The sequence below is a fragment of the Theropithecus gelada genome, chromosome 1, assembly GCF_003255815.1.
Source record: "Theropithecus gelada isolate Dixy chromosome 1, Tgel_1.0, whole genome shotgun sequence".
Classification (NCBI taxonomy): domain Eukaryota; kingdom Metazoa; phylum Chordata; class Mammalia; order Primates; family Cercopithecidae; genus Theropithecus; species Theropithecus gelada.
Window position 1 is genome coordinate 25,742,742 of NC_037668.1, and position 18,797 is coordinate 25,761,538.

General features: G+C 50.1%; 2 protein-coding genes across 2 annotated transcripts in view; both read left to right on the forward strand.

The window, feature by feature from the left end:
• Positions 1–2,760, forward strand: part of LOC112619203 (sodium/potassium-transporting ATPase subunit alpha-4) — a 36,993-nt gene extending 34,233 nt beyond the window's left edge. The window contains exons 21-22 of the mRNA XM_025377155.1: positions 2,059–2,150; positions 2,454–2,760. Of these exons, the coding sequence (XP_025232940.1) occupies positions 2,059–2,150; positions 2,454–2,482 (121 nt within the window). The 3' untranslated portion in view covers positions 2,483–2,760. The remainder of the gene's footprint in view (positions 1–2,058; positions 2,151–2,453) is intronic.
• A 3,215-nt stretch (positions 2,761–5,975) lies between these two features.
• Positions 5,976–17,195, forward strand: CASQ1 (calsequestrin 1). Its single transcript, XM_025380008.1, has 11 exons — positions 5,976–6,811; positions 8,615–8,699; positions 9,538–9,638; positions 10,727–10,838; positions 11,213–11,286; positions 11,643–11,773; positions 13,247–13,292; positions 14,037–14,091; positions 14,264–14,364; positions 15,153–15,227; positions 16,539–17,195. The coding sequence occupies exons 1-11, from the start codon at positions 6,533–6,535 to the stop codon at positions 16,680–16,682; spliced, it is 1,203 nt and encodes a 400-aa protein (XP_025235793.1). The 5' UTR covers positions 5,976–6,532; the 3' UTR covers positions 16,683–17,195.
• Positions 17,196–18,797: the final 1,602 nt, after the last annotated feature.

An 18,797-nucleotide genomic window follows, 5' to 3' on the forward strand; every position in this document is an offset into this window, starting at 1 on the left:
CTGGGATTACAGGCGTGAGCCACCACGCCCGACCTTGATAATGCTAATATTGAGGCGGGGGTGTAGTGGCTCCAATCCCAGCACTTTGGGAGGCCAAGATGGAGGGATCACGTAAGGCCAGGAGTTCAAGACCAGACTGTACACAAAGTGAGACATTGTCTCAACAAAAAAATTTAAAACTTAGCCAGGTGTAGCCGTGCACACCGACGGTCCCAGCTACTCAGGAGGCTGAGGCAGTAAGATCGCTTGAGCCCAGGAGTTCCAGACTGCAGCGAGTTATGATCGTGCCACTGCACTCCAGCCTGGAGGACACAGCAAGTCCCTGTTTCTATAAAACACATTAAATGTAATTAAAATAAATAATGTTTATATTGATTACATATTTAAATGATAATGTTTTTGATATATTGGGTTAAATAAAAATATTATTAAAATTAATTTCATCTGTTTCATTTTACTTATGTTAATGTGGCTACTAGAAAATATTAAATTTTACATGTGGCTCACATTATATTTCTATTGGACAGTGCTGGTCTAGGCCATTTCTTCTGTCATCCAAGGGAACAACTGCTGTCCTGATTCAGCCCCTCCCCAGAATCCATCTTCCTGGTCTAATTATAAAAAGAGGTGGAGGAAGAAAACAATGTCCCCATCTTTGTAATACAGAAGCATCAGTATACTCGCTGACAAAGTATCCCCACACTAGATGTCTCAGATAGACCCCTCCTGCTCAGACAACCTCCCCTTTGTGGGCACAAGCCCTAGAGTATGCGGAGAGCACACGGGTCTCCCTCAGTGGCTCCACAAAAGTTGGCAGAGAATCTTGTGAACATTGCATGTACCTCTAATATGACATTTATCATATTATATTATCATTGGCTTTTTTTTTTTTTCCCGAGGAAGTCTCGGTCTCGCTCTGTCGCCCAGGCTGGAGCACCGTGGTGCGATCTCCGCTCACTGCAACCTCCACTACCCAGGTTCAAGCAATTCTCCTGCCTCAGCCTCCTGAGTAGCTGGGATTACAGGCACATGCCACCACACCCAGCTAATTTTTGTATTTTTAGTAGAGACGGGGTTTCATCACGTTGGTCAGGATGGTCTCAAACTCCTGACCTCATGATCCGCCTGCCTCGGCCTCCCAAAGTGCTGGGACTACAAGTGTGAGCCATCGCGCCCGGCTATCACTGGCTCTTTATGTTTCTGTCTCATGCCTCTCTTCTCCACTCCCAATCACTAATCCCACAGGCTTTGACCTCCTCAAAGGTAGGTCTCAGGCCGGGCACGATGGCTCATGCCTATAATCCTAGCACTTTGGGAGGCTGAGGAGGGCAGATTGCCTGAGTTCAAAAGTTCAAGACCAGTCTGGGCAAAGTGGCGAAAATCCAAAAAATTTAGTCTCTACTAAAAATACAAAAAATTGTCCAGGCACGGTGGCTCACGCCTGTAATCCCAGCACTTTGGGAGGCCGAAGCAGGAGGATCACAAGGTCAGGAGTTGGAGACCATCTTGATCAACACGGTGAAACCCCATCTCTACTAAAAATACAAAAGTTAGCTGGGCGTGGTGGTGCATGCCTGTAGTCCCAGCTACTCGGGCGGCTGAGGCAGGAGAATCGCTTGAATCTGGGAGGTGGAGTTTGCAGTGAGCTGAGATCATGCCACTGCACTCCACCCTCGGTGACAGAGTGAGACTGTCTCAAAAAAAAAAAAAAATGCAAAAAATTAGCTGGGAGTGGTGGTGCGCACCTGTAATCTCAGCTACTCAGGAGGCTGAGGCATGAGAATCACTCAAATCAGGGAGGCAGAGGTTGCCTCACTAGCCGAGATTGCGCCACTGCACTCCGGCCTGGGCAACAGAATGACACTGTCTCAAAAAAAAAAAAAAAAAAAAAAAGGAAAGATCAACCAGATGTTACGCAACTGCACTGTCCCCAGCACAGTCCCAGGCACACAGTAGACACAAGCAATGAAACACGCAATTCCTGTGCATATTACTCTCTGCACCTGTCCTCTAGCATCTGTCTCTCCTGCCACGCTGACTGGCTCTTGCTCTCTACAGGATAACCTGGTGGCTCTGTGCCATTCCCTACAGTATTCTCATCTTCATCTATGATGAAATCAGAAAACTCCTCATCCGTCAGCACCCGGGTGGTGAGGCTCCCCTGGGCCCCGCTCTGACTGAGTGGTCACCAGCCCCCTGACTAGCTCCGCCATCCCGCCTAGTCCCTCCAGACCCACCACTGACTTTCTCCCCTCCTCGCTGCCAGCCTTGACTGCACCTGGAACCCAGACCTCTCCACCCCTTGGCTGCACCCCCCTGCTCCATCTGACCCTCAGTGCCCTGTGTTCCAGACCTCCCACCTCCAACCTTGTCCCTGCTTTCCCTTCTGCCTGTCTACCCCGGATGCCTCTCCTCCCTTCTTCCAGTTCACACTGGCCTCTTCTCTTCCACAGGCTGGGTGGAGAGGGAGACGTACTACTAAACTCAGCAGAGGAAGAGCTTCCTGTGACACAGGGGTGTCGTGAGAGCTGGGGTGGGGCCAGAGATTATAAGTTTGACACAACATCTGAGACACTAGGATGAATTATCTTGGATGAGAAAGATGGGCAATCCTGGGCTGGCTTGAGGGCATCACAGGCAGAGGATGAGGTGGGCTGAAGGGAAGCCCGGCCTGCCTCTAGCTGGAGCCCTGCAGGGAGGGGCATGGTCCTGCTGAATCCTGTAGCCAGTCTAGACAGTAAATGTCTGGAAAAGCCCTCACCGGCTGGATGTGTCAAATCTGATATTGGGGGAGTGGGGATTACTGTGAAGCTCCCTCCACAGGTCTTCATGATGACCAGGCTGGGGAAGTGTTTTAAGGACCAGAGTCAAGGCTGGGATAGGATCAGTATCAAGCATCCTTGCCCTTTAAAGTCACTCTCCGAGCCACTGGACAGCAAGGACAGGGCAAGTGACTGCCTCAAAACTCCAGCTGAGATCAGAGAAATGGAAGGTGGAGGAGAGAGGAGCAGCTGAGCCACACATAGGAGAGGGTCCACAGCATCCACACGGGGTGGGTGGGGTGGACTCATCCGACCACACCTTGCAGTTTGTGAGACCAGCTTGCAGACCACAGCGCTGTGGTGCTAGAAGAGATCAGACTGCATCAGTGAAAAGCCTGAAGTCCGGAGAGGTTAAATGACTTGGGAACGGTCATGTGCTGAGTGGTGTCCCTCATCTGAGAAAGGGACAGGTAGGAGGGACAGACTCCAGGCATACTGGTGGTCCCTGCCCTCTGTCATCAGGACTCCTCAACCCCATTCTGACCCTCAGCCTGTTTTCTCTGGTGTAACCTTGAGATAGAGGCTATAACAAGACTTTCTGAATCCCTGTGGCCTTTACTATAGGTAAAGCAGCCGCCCGCGCTCTGCATGGGGTGATGGACTTTCCCAAGAGCCTGGCCTCTGTGCCTGGGCCCAGGTGCCTTCTCAGATGAGTGAAAAGTCCTGGGGGGCCTTCCTCTCCTGCCCCTCTTCATCTCAGCATTTCTTCCTTCCCCTTCACCCGCTCATTCACTTTTGCTCTGTGAGCCCCTCCACCGTGCCATGTGGGTCAGTTCATTCTCAGGCCTCTTTCAGAGTAGACCATTGGCTGTGCCAATGTCTACAGGGTGGAAGAGAAATGCTAAAGAAAGCCAGGGGAAAACCATCAGCTATTATCCAAAACAAAACACATGTACTAGGAGTCAGCACACTATGCCTAACACTGGGACGAGGGCTTTATATACACCATCAAGTAAGTCACAAAAATATTTCCCTACCACACACTCCATGTTATCCAAGAAGAAACCAAGGTCTGTCAGTTTTCAGAACATGTGCCCTTAATCACTTTCAGACTAGTCTTTCAGCGAGGGCTGGGTCAAAAATACACAAAAACAAAGCAAACAAAACAACAACAAGAAAAAAAACAGGCTAGTGATGGGGAAGGACCCGGGGTGGGTCTGGAGGATGAGGGGCCATGGGCTAGCAAGGAGAAGGCCATCATGAGTATTGCCTGCCATTTTCCCTACATCAGGCCCCTCCTCAGAGGTCTCTCTCCCTCTTCTCCTCCCTCTTCCAACACAAGGTCTCCTAGGGACAGTGCTATATCAGCCTGGGGTCCTTCCCCAGTTGCTGACATGGCTGAACCAGACCCTGGAAGATCAGTGGTCCAGGGTATATGTGAGTGAGGTGGGAAGCGGGAGCACAGAGGGGCCAGCTCCTCAGGTTTCAGTAGCAGGAGCTTCAGGTGTCTGGTGGGTTAAAAATACAGAGGCCCCAACTCACGGTCATTTGATACCAGTGGTTGAGGCTTCTCAAGTCCAAGGGCCTGAAGGAAAGGAGACTGAGTAGAAAGCAGAGAGAGTGAAGCATCAAGAGAGAGAGCAGCAGGGACAGGCGCTGGAAAGGGGAAGGGTGGGACTGGAGCCAGAGAGGGCAATGAGAGGGAATGGGATGGATGGCAATGTCCAGTAGCTGTAGGAAAGGACTAGGAGATGGAGCAGACTCGCCATCAGAGTCCCATCTCACACTCTTGGGGGTACAAAAGGTCAGATTCAAGATGGAACAAGTTTTATATTCCAGCATCTCTGTCCCAGTGTCTCCCTCCTCCCCTGGAATGCAGAAGTGAGAAATCGGGGCTGGACATCACCTAGGTCATCTGCTTCTGGCCAGGCCTCCCCATCTCACCTGGCTGTCTTCCTCTGGCCATGGTGCTTTCCCACATTAGTCACTCTTCAGGGAGACCAGAAGATGGGCTTCTGAGGTCTCTTCAGCTCCAACGTGCTGTGCTTAGGCTAGCTCCGACCTCTCCTACTACAGTGACAGCTGTCCCTCTTGGCCTCACTCCTGCCATGCTTTTGAGATTTTCTGTGGCCTTCTTGTTTAGCTGTGTAAGGTCCACTGCACAGACATGTGGAAAAGTTATTCTGCTAACATAATTACATGCCCCTCCCTGGATGCAAAAACGAAAACAAAAAACCGGCACTCTCTCTCTAGAATCAGAGATACCTCAGGGTGCGGCGGCAGCATGTGACTTTGATCTGACCCTCTATGGTCTCCCTCATGCCTCAGTTTACCTGTGCATAGTAAGAACCCTGGAGGGCCATGAAGAGGATCCTTCCTTCCTACGTATCCAGAGTTAAACTCACTACTCTGTCCTCACCCCCAAGCTGGATCCAGAAGTTTAAGCCCCTGCCTGCCCAACTCTGCTTCGGATCTCGGGTGCACAGAATTAATCATCAGTCTTGGTTCAGGGCACAGGGTTCACCTCTTCATACTTACCTAATGTTAATTTTTTTTGCCCTAGTGTCAGTAACTGATCCTCTTTGTCTTGTCAAAGACGTGGGAATAAATAGTAGCTATTCACTCTCCTTGGAAGCAGGCAGCCTGGGAAAACCTCCCTTCCCACTGTGCCCCAGAAAACTGAGTCCCATAGGATCAGGGGAGGGAGTGCACACACAGGTGGCAACCAAATGACAGTTCCCTTCTCACTGTGGGCTGTATGGGCAGAGAAACCCCAAACCCACATCTCTACAGGACAGGATCCAGGTCAGCCCTGTCCTTCCCTGCATTCCCAAGTTAGGAGTGCTGAGTGAAGCAAAGGAAACTGGCTGGAGCTGAGCCAGGTCGCCAGTCTTGGACGCGGCTCCATCTTTTATTCAGAGAATGACCTCATCCTTGGTCCTGATTCTTTAAAAGAAAGTGGAGGGGGGTCTCTTTCCTGCAGCCTGGCTTGCACTTTCATTGCCCCACTCTCCTACACAGGATCAAAGAATCAGAATCAGACTTCACCTACAGAAGATTCCCAGGCTTGAGGACATACAGCCAACACCACATGTGCCCCCTTTTACCCTATATTATCAATTTAGCCTCTGACCCCGTTAGCTCCTCCTCTCCACTGCATTTAACTTCTAATTACCCTTGCCCTACCCTCGGCCCTCCCTAATTACCCTTATTCCTCCCCTCCCCCAGCCCCAGCTTCATTTACCTCCGACTCATCTGGTCTTATTTTTAGCTCCGGCATCTCTCCTTTTCCTTTCTTAATATGGCGATGAGCTCTTAGGCCAGCATGGGGACCAGGGCTGAGGTGCCCTGGACACCAGAGGAGGGGGAGGGAAGGAGCCCCCGGGAGCCTGGGGTAGAAGTGTAGGAGGTGGGAGGATTTCAGCCCACATGGAGCTGTCCTGGCCTCAGAAGGTTATCCGTCTCTCCTGCCAACCATGGAGACATATTTAGACAGGACCAGGTGGGGACTGAGGGGTGCCAATTTAAGGGGGCAGCTCCGGTTCCCTCCCCGCCCCCTGCTCCTATTCCTCCTCCTGATCCCTTTTTCCCTTGGCTCTGTCGGCAGTTTCTCCAGGACTCAGCAGTGTCCTCTGTCCACTGCTCTGGGCCATTCCCCAATCCCCCCTCCCACTTGAGCCCCTAACTCAGAATCTGGGACCCAGGGGCCCCTCCCTACCCCAGCTAACCTCTTCTGGACCAGGAGAGCCAACCCAGATCCCACTGCCTCCATGAGTGCTACAGGCAGGATGGGGCCCAGAGCTGTGCCGGGCCTGCGGCTAGCACTGCTGCTGCTGCTGGTGCTAGGGACACCCAAGTCAGGGGTACAGGGGGAGGAAGGGCTGGACTTCCCTGAATACGATGGTGTGGACCGTGTGATCAATGTCAATGCAAAGAACTACAAGAATGTGTTCAAGAAGTATGAGGTGCTGGCACTCCTCTACCATGAACCCCCCGAGGATGACAAGGCCTCACAAAGACAATTTGAGATGGAGGAGCTGATCCTGGAGGTGAGTTGGGGGCACTGCAGGCCTGCAAAGCATGTCTGGCCCCTCTCTGGAATCCCCTATCCTACATCCCAGCTCTTTGAGGATGGGATCTGGGGGCAAGGGGCAGTGTGGTAGGACCCCTGTCTTGACCAACAGGACGCAAGTGGCATGTGGCTTTAGTCAAATGAGAAGCAGAGTCTCAGGAACCTCAAAGTACTGTCGTCGTTAGGTAATCCTTTAGTGGGGGTGCTGCCGGAAGAACTCCCCTCCCTGCTGTAGGAGGCTGGTAGTATTTGACTTAGGTTTCGCTAGGACAGTGGGGGGGGGAAAGGGAAAAAGGTACTTGGAGGGCCAGGGGAGAACAGCAGTGTATATTGCACTCCCCTACCCCACCCATCCACTTAGCCAGAACACACCTCTCCATATATTTCAGGGGCTGCACCCCAACGAAATCCAAATTGAGTGTAAATGTAAATGTTATGATACTTGTGTGCCATGTTTAAATATCTTCTAGAGATCATGCCTCCCACTGGACTCCCGGTCCCCCCCCTTTCTTCCCCCTCCCTAATTCCCCATTTGTCTCCATTGGATGAGCCGGATGCCTTCACTGGAAAATTTCTTACGGTTGCGGGAGGTGTCAGAATGTCTTCCCCAATCTTCTCTTTGTGGGAAGAGCCTTCTCACCTCCAAAATGACTTCAGGTCCAAAGGAGAAACGAGTTATCATAAGAAAAGAAAAAAAAAAAACCCTATGTTTGGGAATGACGGGGCTATGTGGTCGTACACACCCCTTTAGGAGCTGGGATGTGTGAGTTTTCTTGTCCAAGCTCCTGTGGCCCCTTCTCTGGCTTGGCATGCAGATAGGACTCAGCTTGTCCAGAGCTTGGAGCATTTCAGGGTGAGACACCAGAACCACAGGCTCTCATTTTGTACACCCCTGCTGGGTGCTAGAACCTGCCATCTGATTAATGAGCCGAGTATTTTTATCCTGACTGCTCAGTATCCCTGGCCATCCACCTGCCAACCGCCTCCCTTCCCTGCCCCTCTGAGAATCACAGTGCCTGAGTCTGTGCTGAGTGGGGGTAGAGCTGCAAGCTGTGCCCACAACAGAGAGAATCAGGGTTGAACGCTAAGCTGGAAGACTTACGGCGGCAGGGACCTCCAGGAGTGACTGTCCACAGCCTAAGGACAGGCTGAAGTAGAGTGTGGAAGGGGAAAGTTGGGCCCTGATGGGGAGAACTGTCCAGTCGTCGTCAGTCTCTCTCCCTCTGGGGGATGACAAATAGTGACCTCTTCTCTCAGCTCTCTGGCCTTCCCCACTCCTCAGCAACATGACCAGACCCACCACTACCCTCCCACCCTCCAAAATTCTTCCCATTGGGAGTCATTCTGAAGAATCTCAGGGACTTCCAAGATCAACCCCACACTAAGCTTGGCCCTTGACCAGGTACAGGGACCTCCAGGTGTGACTTGACCCAGATAGAATGCAGGGCTCAACCCTGAAGGAAGGAAGGGGCCCTCAGTCACTCTGAAGCCAGAATCCTCAGCACCTCTCAGGCACTAGGAAGTATTGAGTGCAGTGTCTTCAAGTCCAACATAATAAGCACATTGCAAACGAGCAATCAATATTCATGAACTAAGTTGAGCCAAAAACAGAACTGTGTGACTGTAGGGAATCTGGGGGATATTCTGGATCTCAGCAAAGGGTCAAGGTCAACTCTTATATCTCTTGCACCTCTACTGACCCAACCTGAAAGCATGAGAGGGAGAATAGGGTATAATAAAAATTCCAGGGGCTAATTTTCATCATAATCCTTCCCTCCAGTTAGCAGCCCAAGTCCTAGAAGACAAGGGTGTTGGCTTCGGGCTGGTAGACTCTGAGAAGGATGCAGCTGTGGCCAAGAAACTGGGTAAGAGAGGGCAGGGCAGGGGAGGGGAAGGTGGCATTGAGACCAAGGGAGGCTTAGGGCGGAGGACCTGTCAGACAGACCTTGGGATCTGAGGGGCTTGGAAATCTCAGATTTATGTCTATTCTGAAAGAGGGGGTGAGAAAATATGAAGTTGGGAGGGTTATGGCTGGGAGACTCTGGCTCTCTATTCCTTATCAAGTTCCATGCTCAAATCCCAGAAAGAGGTAGGGGAGGCCTTCTTTATACTTACCTAAAAAACATGGTAGGTGCTGGAGCAAAGGAATACAGGCTGGGCTGGCCAGACCTCTGCAAACTCCGCTTCCAACTCCTCCCCTACAGAGCCATGGTTGTTACAGCAGCGAGCCACCAGGGGGAAGCACAGGCTTGAGACGGGATTCTGGACATGGATGGGGGAGGGGTGGTTAGTAATAATGAAGTCATCTGGTCAGTAATAGCAATTAAAGAGCTTGACTGGGAACCAGCTATTGGAGTCCTCAGAGGGGGTGGCATGAATACTCATCTCCTAGTCGTGGCAGTCAGAGAAGGGGAGAAATACTGCTAGAATCTACACCTCTCTATTCCCTCCCCTCACCCTACCTGATCCCCCAGCTCCTCCCTAGAAAGCCCTGGGGCCAGGCTAGCCTCCTGGGCTAAATCCAGCAGCAGAGACATCAGGCCTGTCGGCCTCGGGGTCAGAGGAGGTGGGGGGGGCAGCGGGCTCATGTGGTGGAGCATGTGGGGCCCCGGTGATTATCAAATGGGCTGTGGCCCAGGATTTGGACCTTGGATCTGTGGGAAGCCTGGGATCATGGCTCACTCGCCCTGGCTCACTCCCTAGGCCTAACTGAAGTGGACAGCGTGTATGTATTCAAGGGAGATGAAGTCATTGAGTACGATGGCGAGTTTTCTGCTGACACCATCGTGGAGTTTCTGCTTGATGTAAGGACTCTCCTGGACCTGATGGCTTTGCTTGAAAACTCCACTGCCTGCCCCCTAGTCCCTACCAACCCCAACCTGACACTGCACACACACACCACACGCACACACATACACCACATGCACACACACCACATGCACACACACCACACGCACACACACCACCTGCATACACACCACACACATGGACGCACATGCACACAATAGGCCACACATCACCTACATACCACACACTACACATATGCACCACATGCACACCACACACACTACACACACCACACACACATCATATACATACCACACACCCACCACCACACATATCACATGCACACACACCACACATGCACACCACACACTCCACGCACATCACACACCACATGCACGTACACCACACACACCAGACATGCACACACACCACATACATGCCACACACATGCACGTACTACACACACCACACATGTACAAACACTACACACATGCACACACATCACATATGCCACACATGTACACAATAGGCCACATACCACCTGCATGCCACACACTATGCATATGCACACCACACACACACTACACACACCACACACACACCATCCATACACACCACACACACATCATATACATACAACACACCCACCAGATATACCACATGCACACACACCAAACATGCACACACACACCACATGCACACATATACATGCACACCACACATGCACACACACTACACAGATGCACACACACCACACACATTCACACACATCACACACATGCCACACATGCACACAGTAGACCACACATCACCTACATAGCACACAGTACGCATACGCACCATATGCACACCACACACATACCATCGACACACATCACACACAGATCATATACATACCACACACCCACCATGCATATATATCACATGCACACACACCACACATGCACACCACACACTCTGCACGCATTGCACACAATACACACACACACACACACTGTCAACATCTAGCCCCCTCCTCCAGTTCCCCAGCCTTCTTTTCCCTAGGTCCCTTTCTGGTTCTACTCAAGGATAGAAACCCTCTTCCTGCAATGTCCTCCTCTTTCAGGTCCTAGAGGACCCTGTGGAATTGATTGAAGGTGAACGAGAGCTGCAGGCATTTGAGAATATTGAGGATGAGATCAAACTCATTGGCTACTTCAAGAGCAAAGACTCAGAGCGTGGGTAACCCTCAGACTCCACTGTACCCCTCCCTGGATCCCCATCTCACCCGTCCTCCCACCTCCCCATGTCACCCAATGTCTCAGCCTCTACCTCTACACTTCCCACCTCTTCCTCTGGCTGTGGTCGGCACCATCAACAGCTCTGACCTCCCTGTACTCTGGGGGTTCCCAGACAAGCACCTGAACCCCCTGTACTCTGGGAGTTCCCAGACAAGCACCTCCAGTATCCCACCTTCCCCTCACTCTCAAAGAACTAGAGGGGGTGGGTCTCAAAATCAACCCCGCCTGCAAAGAACTGGGGACGGTAGTGGGGGATGATTCCCTGGCAGATCCTGGTTTCCCCAGAGACCAACTCTGCATTCCCCCTACAGATTACAAAGCCTTCGAGGATGCAGCTGAGGAGTTTCATCCCTACATCCCCTTCTTCGCCACCTTCGACAGCAAGGTTCTCCTCGCCACAGCTGTATTGGTTCTCCCTCATGTCCCGAAGCTGTCCTCCACCTTCCTCTCCCAGAATCGATGGCTGACCTAGTCCCTTCCTACGCATTGGCACTCCCTACCCCACCCCGGCTCCTCCCACTCCATAGATTTAGAGCTGAAGAAGGGCTTTAGATGATCTAAAACCCGTCTTATGTTAAACCCAACCCTAGAGAAGTTAAGACACTTGTCAAGTGTCACAGTGGCAGTGACAAGGATCCCAGCTTTCTGACTCCCTTCCTAATATTTGTTCCCCCATAATACTGCTTCTCAACATGACCCTGTGTCTCCTGCTCCACTCCCCTCCTACCCCCTCTCCCAAAGGTGGCAAAGAAGCTGACCCTGAAGTTGAATGAGATTGATTTCTACGAAGCCTTCATGGAAGAGCCTGTGACTATCCCAGACAAACCCAATAGTGAAGAGGAGATTGTCAACTTCGTGGAGGAGCACAGGAGGTGGGGACCAAGGGCAACCCTCTGAGTGGGGTCGGCTCCTCCTTGGGCTGGAACACACTGCGTGAGATGGGCTGGGGAAAGCTTAGCCAACCGGGAAGCCAGTCTTGCCTGGAGATTAATACACGTTGGGCACCAGTGCTCTCTGATACACTGATAATTTTGCACAATATTTTACACCCCAGTACTTAGCCCTGAGCTCTACAAGGAGAAGGTCCTTCATACATATGTATAATTCAGTGTGAGGTTGATTGAGACTTAAATAATCTCTGTCAACAAATGAGTGTTGACTGCCTGTGGCCGGCCAGGAACTGCAAGGTGGTTTCCATCTTTATGATTATATTAAGCCCTTTTAACCTCAGTGAAAGGTTCTACAGGTAATAAGTGTCAGAGCTGGGATTTTAACCCTGATGTGTCCCATGTTTGTTCTTTTTTTTTTTTTTTTTTCCCCCAAGACCGAGTCTTACTCTATCCCCTAGGCTGGAGTGCAGTGGTGCTATCTTGGCTCACTGCAGCCTCCACCTCCCAGGTTCAAGCAATTCTCCTGCCTCAGCCTCCCAAGTAACTGGAATTACAGGCCCGTCACCACACCTGACTAATTTTTGTATTTTTTAGCAGAGATGAGGTTTCACTATGCTGGCCAGGCTGGTCTCAAACTCCTGACCTCAAGTGATCCGCCTGCCTTGGTCTCCCAAAGTGCTGGGATTATAGGCATGAGCCACTGCACCCGGCCCTGTGTTCTTTCTAATACAATATACCCTAAACCAATGGTTCTCTAAAAGGTAGGAAGGAGTGGTGAGGTGGGCATAGGTTTTTGCCCTCTGAAGGATGTTTGGCAATGTCTAGACACATTTTTGGTTGTGCAGAGTGCTACTAGTATTTAGCGGATAGAGGCCAGGGATACTGCTAAACATTCTACAGTGCACAGGACAGCCCCCTACTTCAAAGAATTATCTGGCTCCAAATGGCAATAGTGCTGAGGTTGAATAACCCTGCCCGGCACTTACACATAATTCCCTTCCTTCATAGTAGTCCACAGCTGGAAATATCCAATCACCAGTATAAACAGTACTTACTCTCTCCCATACTGCTGGCTCCCTTCATCAAGGCAGGAACATGCTTGCCTGGTTCAACTGTACCCAGCACCCAGCATAGTGCTTAGAACATATCGGGCACTCAATCATAGTGACTGAGTGAATGAATGAATACATTAATGAATACATTGATGTCCAGTTCTTGCCTTTCTCCCCAGAGTCTCTCTTCCAGTCCCTTTGCCCACCCTCCCCTCTCCCACCGCTTTAACCATGCAGTGAGCTGGGCCTGGTGCCCAGAGTTGAGGCCTTGCCAGATGGCTTTGTTCTAGGCTACAAGCTGTCTGTGCCCTGGGCCTGACTTAGAGGCAGCCTCTGCTACGGGACCCTCTGGAGGGGGCGTACTTCTAACCCACTGAGTAATGACCCTGTCTGTCTCTTCTAGATCAACCCTGAGGAAACTGAAGCCAGAGAGTATGTATGAGACCTGGGTGAGTGCCCCCGGCCAGGGTCAGGCCCTCAGGGAAGCAGGAGTGCTAGAAGACTCAAGTCCTAGCAAAATCCCACCCTGCTGCTCCTCAGGCCCATTTGTAGAAAAAACAGTGCACTAGCAGCAGTTGAAGGATTTCTACGCTGAAGAATGTGTGAGGAAATGGGAGACAGACATAACTGAAGATGACAAGGGAGGAGCCTCAAGCCTGGGGATAAAGGGATTATCAGAGGAAGTGTGGGGCTTTGGAGCTGAAAGGAGTGTCACTTGGAAAAAGGTCACCATCACAAGAATATATCTGGCCAGGTGCAGTGGCTCACGCCTGTAATCCCAGCACCTTGGGAGACTGAGGGAGGCGGATCATCTGAGGTCAGGAGTTTGAGACTAGCCTGACCAGCATGGTGAAACCCCATCTCTACTAAAAATACAAAATTAGCCAGGTGTGGTGGTGCACGCCTGTAATCCCAGCTACTCGGGAGGCTGAGGCAGGAGAATCGCTTGAACCTGGGAGGCAGAGGTGGCAGTGAGCCGAGATCGTGCCATTGCCCTCTAGCTTGGGCGACAGAGCGAAACTCCGTCTCAAAAAAAAAAAACCAGAAAACAAAAGAATATATCTGGTCCCGAAGCTGGACTTCCACAAAATTGAGGTTCAATGAACATCTAGGATCTGTTCTGGGCTCCCCAACTTCAGGGAGTATAGTAAGGTCTTCTCCAAAACCCTGTTCTCCTTCTTACCGCCCGACAGGAGGATGATATGGATGGAATCCACATTGTGGCCTTCGCAGAGGAAGCTGATCCTGGTGAGGGAGGAATACTGGGTTGGACACTCGGAGGTTTTCCTGGGAGTTTGCAAACAGCCTAGGGCTAGACATGTGAAGCTTGGGGAGCAGGGAGGTAGCTCTGCACTCCTGTTTCATCTGGGTCCCTTTCCTCTTCATACACCTCACACCTTGCACTTGTGTTCCCTCCAAGATGGTTTCGAGTTCTTAGAGACTCTCAAGGCTGTGGCCCAAGATAACACTGACAACCCAGATCTTAGCATCATCTGGATTGACCCTGATGACTTCCCCCTGGTAAGAGGCACAGCTCAGGCACTGCTATCCTAAGGCAGGGACTTGGACTGTGGCATCTTCTTAGTGAGGGCTTTGTTTCAGAGTTCCTATCCCCAGCTTCTAGCTGGGGGGCCCTGGGAGGGTATGTGTGTTGCATGCTTAAGGGCACTGTTGGCATGGAGGGCATCCTGAGCAAGGGGAAATAGGACGGGACATCACACATGATTCCCAGAAGCAGAAGCTCAGGTGCTAGGGCTGACTCCTAAAGAAAACCAGTGTTTTGAGGCACAATAGCCCTGCATATGGCTCTACACACTCCATCATAGAATCATAGCACAGAGATTCCATGTTTCGGGAGATGATTTTGTTCTCAGCTACATTCCTAACACCTAGCACTCATTGTTGAATGAGTAGCTGAAAGAACAAAGAGAAACGTGAGAAGCATTGGCACTTACCAGGTATACTTGCCTTATTTCAGAAATGTAAGATCGGAGGGCCAGAGAGAAGTGACTTGACCTTGAACACAAGGATCTGATCCAGGATCAGAACAGGGTTTCCTATCTAGTTTTCCTTAGAAAAGAGGGGCCAGTATGCCTGGCTGACCCTCCCGATGCTCTCCCTTTAGGATTTCTCCTTTTTCGCTGTTTAGTTCTACCCATTGCCTTGATGCCCTCACAGCTGGACCTGTCCCCATCCACTGCCAGTTCATGTTGTCCCATCTCCATCCCTGGGCTGACCCTTGCACTCATCCTCCTGGATTCCTGTGCTCCTAGCATCCATTAAGTTGCCGTATTTGGATCTCTCTACAGCTGGTCCCATACTGGGAGAAGACGTTTGACATCGACTTGTCAGCCCCGCAAATAGGAGTCGTCAATGTTACTGATGTGAGTGTCCTGTCCTCATACCTGGACCCTTGACTCTACTTCCCAGCATAGCTAGCTCTCCTCCTCTCTGCTAACTAGGAGTTGGGCCCTTCTCACAAGACACAGACATGCCCAGTCTAGTGGCTGGATGGAGGGGGAGACTTAGGATCTGAATGTGGCCCTGTCCCACATGTTGGAATCAGTGGCTCATCCTTCAAGGCCCAGTGCAAATCCTTTCTCCTCTGTGAAGTCTTTCCAGATCTCCCATTAGAATCATTCCCTCCCTGGCATTCCCAGGGCTCATTAGCCATTGAGAACATGACATTTAAATGGCTATTTATGTATTATGTCTGTCTCTTCCAGTAGATTTTTGAGCTTGTTCAGGGCAGAAGTCTTCTCATGCACACACAGTAGGTGCTTCAAAACTGCTAAGTTGAACTGAATGAGCCACAGTCTCTACTTTCATAGAATTCTCAGACTAATTGGAGAGGCAAGTATTCCATTAACTACAAGGCCAGATCTGATAAACTTTAAAATAATGATACAAATAAAATAAGACACAGGAATCACATTGATTTCTGCTTAACAGAATCAGAGAAAAGTTTAAGAACAAGTGACATTCAAAATGGAGATTATACAATGTATACGATTTCAACAAGTGATGATTCAGGGAAGTCAGTTCCAAACTGAAGGAAAAACAAGATCAAAAGTTCAAAACAGGAAAATGAATATCAGGTTCCCGGAAAAGGCAGGTAGATTTTTATTGTTGAGAGTCTAGAGGTCACTGAGAATGGTACTTGAAAAGCAGGTTATGAAAAGCCCTGGGGCCGAGGTGGTGGCTCAGGCCTGTAATCTCAGCATTTTGGGAGGCCAAGGCAGGAGAATCACTTGAGCCCAGGTGTTCAAGGCTGCAGTGAGCCATGACTGCACCTCTGCACTTGAGCCTGGGCAATAGAGTGAGACCCTGTCTCTTTTAGAAAAGAAAGAAAGAAACATCCTGAATGTTGAAGAGTTGCTAACTTTATTCTTATAGGCCATGAAGAGCGGCCAGTGGTTTTGTACCAAAGGCATGATAGGGAAGTTCAGTGTGGCAAGAGCATAGAAGACAGATTGAAGGGAGAAGGTCTATTTGCCAATCCACCTTTTCTTCCCACTCTCACCTGTCACTATTCTAACCCACACCTTCACCTGGACAGTTTCTCTGGCCATTGGCAGATGAAAGGAAGAGAATGAGGATGTAGGGAAGGATGTACAGAGTACAGTGAGTGGGAGCACAGATCCCAAGACCTGGGTCGGACTTAGCTTCCATCCCCTGCCTGTGCCATCTCCTAGGCGGATAGCGTATGGATGGAAATGGACGATGAGGAGGACCTGCCTTCTGCTGAGGAGCTGGAGGACTGGCTGGAGGATGTGCTGGAGGGCGAGATCAACACAGAAGACGATGACGATGATGATGACGACGATGATGATGACTAGTTGCTATGGCAACCATCTTTCAACCCCACTGGTCTTTTCATACTCTCTCCTGCCTTCCCTTGTCCTTCCCTGAGTTCCTCCAGAGAGACTAGGTGATTCTCCGCCATAGAGCTAACTGGGGTCTATACGTTGGGTGCTGAGACCCTGATCCCCCTCATTTGATGAGGAAATGAGCTACTTTTCCCTAGACATCAGCCCAGTTCTCTCTTATCTGACTTCTGTTTCTTATCCCATAACTTACTTGTATCTATTATGTGTCTCTTCCATCACTCTCCATACTCTTTCTTGTGATTCTCCTCTAGCCATATATATGGGCCCCATCTCTGTTCTGTTCCCTCCATCTACGCACAGCTTTCCCCCACTCTCTCTAATCCTGTATCTTTCTGACTGTCCTGTCCCTGGCCAGAAGGAAGGGAGGATACTGTGTTTGGGACTGTATCTCAGCAATCACTTGTTAATGTATTTGGGTCAAATGAGAGGCCTCAATAAAGACATCTGGGGCAGCATGAACAAGTGTATGTTGGTGAAATCTCCCCGCTATGGCAGGAGGAGGTGGCCTCTGATAGGGGATTCAGATGTGGGTGCCTTGCTAGGGATGAGCTGGGGGACTCTTATAGTGGGGGCGGGGTTCCTCCAGGCAGCTTTCCCAGAGAAGCCTGGATTATTTATCTACTTCAAGTTGACAAGCCTTTTCTGAACACATAGTGTTTGTCCAGGGCCACTGTTAGGCTCTGGGAGAACAGAGTGTCAGGCCTGTCCCTGCTCTTGAGCTGATTAGCCTCACCGAGAAGTCAAGACAATCATACTAAACAATCAAAGAAGAATACAAAGCAATATGTAATTAAGTGATTATATACTGCTCGATAGCACCCTCTCTGCAGCTCTTACTTGAACATCAAGACAGAGCTCCAATTATACTTCCTTGGTGAAGCCTTTCCAGAGGTGGCCCCTCCAGCAATGACCTCTTCTGAGTTCCTGTTGCACTTCCATTCCAGTACTCAGCATAGTCTATTATTGTTCATTTACATGTCTGTCTTGCCTACTCAATTGTGAGCCCCTTAAAGGCAGGAACCCAAGCTTTTTCTTTGTGTCCACAGGGTCTGACACTCAAAAGTTGTCCTTAATAAATGTTTTTTAAAGGAAGAACAAAGGAAAGAACAGAATGGACTCAGAAGAGAGATCAGAGTGGGCTTAATGACTTCACAAAGGAAGTAAGCCTTTGCTAGGCCTTAAATTGAAGAATGGGATTTGGTTGCAGACAAAGGAGCTGAGGAGGAGACATTTCAGTCAGTGGAAATATCAAGCACTGGCAGGATGTGTTTGTCATATTGGGGGCACAGAGACCAGAGAGACAAGAAGAGAAATTCAAGTTGTGGCCATGAAGCTGGGTAAGCATAATGGGGCTGGGTTGTAGAGCTGTTTGAATTGAATCCTGCCAGCTGAGGAGGCAGGGCAAAATTTAATCTGGTAGTGATAAGCAGGATGGGGAGGGGAGATGATAGAGATGCCAGAGGTAAGGAGCCCAACCCATAATCAGTGACTGTTATAATAATTGGAGTGATGTTGGGAGAACATGGACCCAAGTGGTGGTCATGGGAATGGAGAGAAGATAATGTATACAATGGGGATCTCCCAGACCTGGGCCTGCTGGAGGTCTTGGCAAGAAGGACCCACAGTTTTTCCAGAATAGGCCCAGGCTGGGGTAAGCAAAAAGGAGTTTAGGGGGTTGGGGATGGGAGGGCCAAAAAGCTAAACAAGCCCATAAAAGATATACATTTTATATTTGAGATGATGCCCATAATTTTGAATATATATATACACACTTTTTTTTTTTTTTTTTGAGATGGAGTCTCACTCTGTCGCCAGGCTGGAGTGCACTAGTGAGATCTCGGCTCACTGCAACCTCCGCCTCCCAGGTTCAAGCGATTCTCCTGTCTCAGCCTCCCGGGTAACCGGGACTACAGGCACCCTGTAGTAAAATACAAAAAAGTTAGCCACCACACTTGGCTAACTTTTTTGTATTTTTAGTAGAGATGGGGTTTCACCATGTTGGTTAGGCTAGTCTTAACTCCTGACCTCAGGTGATCCACCCGCCTCAGCCTCCCAAAGTGCTGG